This window comes from Sinocyclocheilus grahami, unplaced genomic scaffold (genome assembly GCF_001515645.1).
Source record: "Sinocyclocheilus grahami isolate Dianchi unplaced genomic scaffold, SAMN03320097.WGS_v1.1 scaffold674.1, whole genome shotgun sequence".
NCBI lineage: Eukaryota > Metazoa > Chordata > Actinopteri > Cypriniformes > Cyprinidae > Sinocyclocheilus > Sinocyclocheilus grahami.
In genome coordinates, this window is record NW_015505853.1 from 705,577 (window position 1) to 711,247 (window position 5,671).

The 5,671-nt window shown below is 37.6% G+C and overlaps 1 protein-coding gene across 1 annotated transcript in view; it reads right to left on the reverse strand.

The window, feature by feature from the left end:
* The window catches only part of LOC107559079 (MAGUK p55 subfamily member 5-A-like), a 46,127-nt gene that overhangs the window by 39,163 nt on the left and 1,293 nt on the right, over nucleotides 1-5,671 (reverse strand). Inside the window, exon 2 of the mRNA XM_016242810.1 lies at nucleotides 3,927-4,135. Coding sequence (XP_016098296.1) covers nucleotides 3,927-4,135 — 209 coding nt within the window. The remainder of the gene's footprint in view (nucleotides 1-3,926; nucleotides 4,136-5,671) is intronic.

Genomic DNA, 5,671 nt, shown 5'->3' on the forward strand with positions numbered 1-5,671 from the left:
CTGGAGAAATGGTATTTTATTTTAGTAAAAAATGAAACAAAAACAAACTCAAACCACCCCGAGGGGGAAAAACAGACAGGCAGGCCTAAAGCGGCACACATGCAGACACGAAACACACACAATGAGAAATGACGGATCAGCACAGGACGGCAGACACAAGGAGAATAAATAGGAACCAAACGAGGAGGCTAACGAGGGAGACACAGGTGGAGCAACTAAAACAATAACGAGGTAACAAGATGGGCGGGGCCAGACAATAGACAGGAGAGAGCACATGGCAACAGACAAACACAACACAAGCCATGTGCTCCCAGAACACAGTCATCTGGTGGCCCTCCTGGGCACACCGGCTGAAGACTGTGACATGTGCAGCATCTAGAAAAGCATCATTATGACTGTTGCTCGTTAAAATAACCTGATGCAGATGGTCCAATACTTCTCCATTACATTTTATTCACAGTTTGCACAACTCAAATTTACAAATTTAGTTTATTGCAAATCAAAAGATTTACATTTACATTTACATTTAGTCATTTAGCAGACGCTTTTATCCAAAGCGACTTACAATTGGGGGTAAGCAAAAGATTTCCTAAGCAAAAGATTTGCTTAGGAAATGAAATTTGTAGATGAGTTTCAGTTAACATCCTGAGAAGCAAAAAGCTATGTGTTTGTAAGAAACAAATCCATCCTTAAACTGTTTTTAACTTCAAACCGTTGCTTTCGGCTAAAACATGAGTCCATAATCCATAATAACGCTTCCTACAGTGAAAAAGCCCATCCCCTGTTCTCTCTCACATCAAAATTCACTCACATATTTGTTTAGAGCCGTTTTTGCTTGTAAACGGTGCTTGATCTGTGCAGATTTCTCTCCTGATTCAGACCAGACAACTTTGTCACAGTAGGAAGCGTAATTATGGATTCTGAACTCGTATTTTAGCCGGAAGCAACAGTTTTAAACTAAAAATGCCTTAATAATGAATTTCTTACAAACATGCAGCTTTTGTCTTCTCCAGATGTTAACTGATGGACTGGAGTGGTGTGGATTTCGTGTGGATTATTGTGATGTTTTTATCAGCTGTTTGAACTCTCATTCTGACGGCACCCATTCACTGCAGAGGATCCATTGCTGAGCAACTGATGCAATGCTACATTTCTCCAAATCTGATGAAGAAACAAACTCATCTACATCTTGGATGGCCTGAGGGTGAGCACATTTTCAGCATTTTTTATTTTTGGCTGAACTATTCCTATTATACACTTTCCTAGTGTGAGAAACCTCTAGAACCACATGGTATCAAACATCCAATCAATCCAATAAATTTTTTTTGAGTGAAATATCCAGTTTCCCAATGAAATGTCACATTACAGCAATAAAAAGGCTTGTGAATGCTGTTTCATGTTGACTATGTGATGAAACAGCTCGCTAACACCTCTTTGCGTTGCATTAAACACCTAATCAGCACACACACAGGCAGTGACTGTAATAATCCATTAGATCTCATTCTGGCCTCCAGGATCTAGTCTTTGTATCTTGTCTCGGTCCATAAGCCAATGACGGATTACAAACCCAGCTTCATCCAGCTACATGCTTTGGCACAGGGCAGATCAACCAATTACCACGTCCTTATTAAACACTTCAGGTGCCTTTGCTCAAGTACAATGACTACAAATACTTAAGAAAAGAAGAACAGATTCACACATATATTTTAAAGTGTAATAACATTTTACAATATTACTGTTTTACTGTATTTTGTCAAATAAATGCAGCAAAAACATAAAAAAACTCCAAACTTTACAACGGTAGTATATATTTCCTTGGATACACAGAAATCTAGATAAAAATAACTAATTAAAGGATTATTTTACTTAATATTTGTGAGCGGTTTACATATTTATGCGTATTATTTTATTATTAGAATAGTTTTAAGCATGCAGAGATGCTAGCTATTGCATTCTTTCGAGTTGAATGGACACAGAATACGTAAAAGAATGGCATAATAACTTCCTACTCGGTATGAAAGTTTGTAGCATGCATGGCATACCTGGATGATGTCCTATAGTGCAGTATGCAACAGAGCACACTGCATGAAATATCATACCACACAAAGCAATGTATCTGACTAGACCTTCGATTTCCAGTTTTATAAATAAACTGGAAGTAAATATCTTTTCTTTTTTAGAACTTGTTTTGCGATCAGACTGGTAAAATTTAAGACACTTTGCAGTGCATACAGTTCAGTATTCCAGCTGACGTTATGAGCAAACATTCTGGTCTTTAATAATGTTCTTAAAACGTTAGCACAAAAATTGTAACATTTCATGAAACGTTCATGTTTATTCAATTCATTCATTCATATTTCTGAAACCTTTTAGTTGGACGTTCATCTAACAATTTTCACATGTTACTACCAGCATATGCTGGCTAGGTATGTTTTGAAGCTGGGATGCTGGTTTGAGCTGGTTTAAGCTGGTCCTTTGCTGGTTTATGCTGGTCCTTAGCTGGTCATGTGTTTGTCCTAAACTGGTCCGACCAGCTTAAGACCAGCACATGACCAGCAAAGGACCAGCATCCCAGCTTCAAAACATACCTAACCAGCATATGTTGTTTTTTTCAACAGGGAGAGAACATTCAAATGTAACATTCCCATAATGTTCGCAAAATTCTAAAATGGAATGTTGCTTAACATTCGCATAACCAAAAATCATTAAGTTATTCAAAAATATATGTTATCCATAAATCATTCATGGAAGTTTTTTTTTTAATGTTTTAGTTGGATGCTTGTCTAAAATTTGCAAATGTTACGTCTTGCTTCAGAATATATTCGTCTAACACGGTTTAAAATGTTACTACATTTTTTCAGAATGTTCTGAGAACATTCCAAAGTAACGTTCCCATAATGTCTGCGTACTGTACGCGCACCATCCGATTATTGTAACCGCGCATACTTTATATGTGCAGGTCGCACATGTGCATTGACTTGGTTTTGTACTAATCAGTTGTTCCACAAGGTGTTGATTCAACTTTGTTCCAGTAGAATGAAACGACAACGAACGAAAGTAAAGAGAGGGAACAACAACAACAAAATAGCGGAGACTGCAACTACAGCAGACACTCACATCGACAAGCGCTTGTGAGAGGGTTATGAGATAGCAGCAACTTTAGTTTAAAAGAGTACAAAGACATTTTATCAGTCATAACATCTGGAGAAAAATAGAGCAGACGCTGGACAAAGACGACGCTTTCTAGAGTGTACGCTATCAAATAGAGTACAGGATCCATAGAGGAGGACTTAACCATTAGGCAAAGCTAGGCGACCGCCTTGGGCCCCCAAAAGCCAAGGGCCCCCAAAAGCCAAGGGCCCCCTAAAATGCTTCTTATATACGAGATGCGCGTTTAGCGCAGACACACAGACGGTTGTCATGATAATGAACACCACAGCAACCACTTGTGCGTCCGCGCTGAACGCGCATCTTGAAGCAAATGTAGTTCCTTTCCACACAAGCATAATTCATGTTTGGTTGAAATAAACCTTCGGCGTGTAAATGTATAATTTCCTTCATTTTAATTCAAATGTGTAATTAAATAAACATTTTTTAAATGTTTTTTTAAGTTTATAATTAGACAGCCTTGCATTGTGTACAATTTCTTAGTGAAAATTACCTCAAAGCACCACCTACTGTCCAACTTACACTAATACTATTATAACCTGTGTAAATGTGAGCAAGCGGTCTACAAGATGAAAGAAATCCATTTGTAACGTGCATGAAAAATCAAAAAATAAATGGACACGACTAAGGGACATGGTCGAGCAGCAGCGAGCATCACAACAGTTAAAAGGAACCTCAAGGTTGTAAATGTTAGAAAGGGCCCTATTCCTGTATTTTGCCTGGGGCCCCCAAATCACTAAATCCACCCCTGTCCATACCTCGTCTCTGAGCTGCTGTGCGTGTGCGGTGAGCGGGAATGGCGGACAGAGGCGTCTCATGCTCTGAGCCACGCTGCGGTGCATGATGAACGCCTGCTGGAAATCTGACTGAAGCAGCAGCTCCAGCAGCAGCCCAACGTCCTGCTGACTCTCAGCATCCGTCAGACGCAGCTGCAGATGCTGCAGAGAGTCCAGCAAATCATCCAGCTCTGAAAACACAAAGAAAGAAACATTATTGATAAAAACAACAACAACCATAATAATGATAATAATCCCACCTGATTCAACTTAAAAGCTTGCTGCTTTACATTTTTAAGTATCTAGTCATTTCAGTAAATTTTTTTAAAAGTCTTGTCTAGTTGAATCTGGCATAACTAAAAAATTATACATTACTAATTACTAGAAGTTACTAGAAAACAATAGCAACTTTTGGATTTCGAATGACACAAGAGATAGTAAAGAGATAGTTCACCCAAAAATGACAATTCTGTCTTCATTTACTCACTCTCATGTTGTTTCAAACCTCATGTATGAGTTTCTTTCTTCTGCTGAGAAGATATTTTGAAGAAGGAAAATACTATGGAAGTTTGGTGAGTAAATGATGACAATATTTTCTTTTTTGGGTGAACTATCCCATATCAAATTTTTTTTTCATGTACCACAGTGTTTATATGGTATACCATTGTTTTTGCCCCCAAAACACTGTGCAAATTCCACTTTTATCCCACATTGTGAAGCGAAATACAGTCATTACAGTCTTCAGTGTCACATGATTCTTCAGAAATCATTCTAATATGCTGATTTGCTGCTCAAGAAACATTTCTGATTATTATCGCTGAAAACAGGGCTGCCCAATATTTTTGTGGAAACCATGATACATTTTTTTTTTTCAGGATTCTTTGATGAATAGAAAGTTCAAAAGAACAACATTTATTTAAAATAGAAACGTTACATTATAAATGTCTTTATTGTCACTTTTGATCAATTTAATGCATCCTTGTATTCTATTGTAATTAGCTATTTTAGAGTATTTAAGCCCCTAAACGTGATGCTTTTCCAGGTTGTCCATCATTGAATTACATTCATCCATCTCGTGTCTCTCACCTGTTGTATTCTTCTCCTCTGATGTTGACTTGGCTTCCTCTGCAACATCCATCCCATCAAAAAAGGCCAGAGTGATGGCCTCATTGCTGCTCTGTGCCGATGTGAGACACGAGGACGAGTTCAGATCGGTAGCCTGTTCACAAGCCTTCTCCTCCTCCTCCTCCTCCTCCTCCGTCATCATCTAAGCTTCCTCTGGATCATCTCAGATCTTCTCGGTCTGCTCATTGCAGCACTGAGCGATGAGTTTGGCAGGACTGTCCATGTCCATCTCAGCGTTGTCACCTGAGTCCTCCGTCATGTCACCGTTCATATGTAATGTTAACATGGCTGTTTAAAGTGAAGGTCAACACAATAAACTACAAAGGGTTTAGAGCAGGAGACATTGATGCATTTGTGATTTCCTGATTCCCTGAAACACATGCCCACAAAACAGAAGCCACATTCTACAAATGCTGTAATTTGTATTGCAATTATATATATATATATATATATATATATAGACGTATATATATATATATATATAATTGATTTAATATTTAATATAATATAACATGTGCAATTATAATGTATACTAAATATTATTTATTATTACTATATATATATATATATATATATATATATATATATATATATATATATAT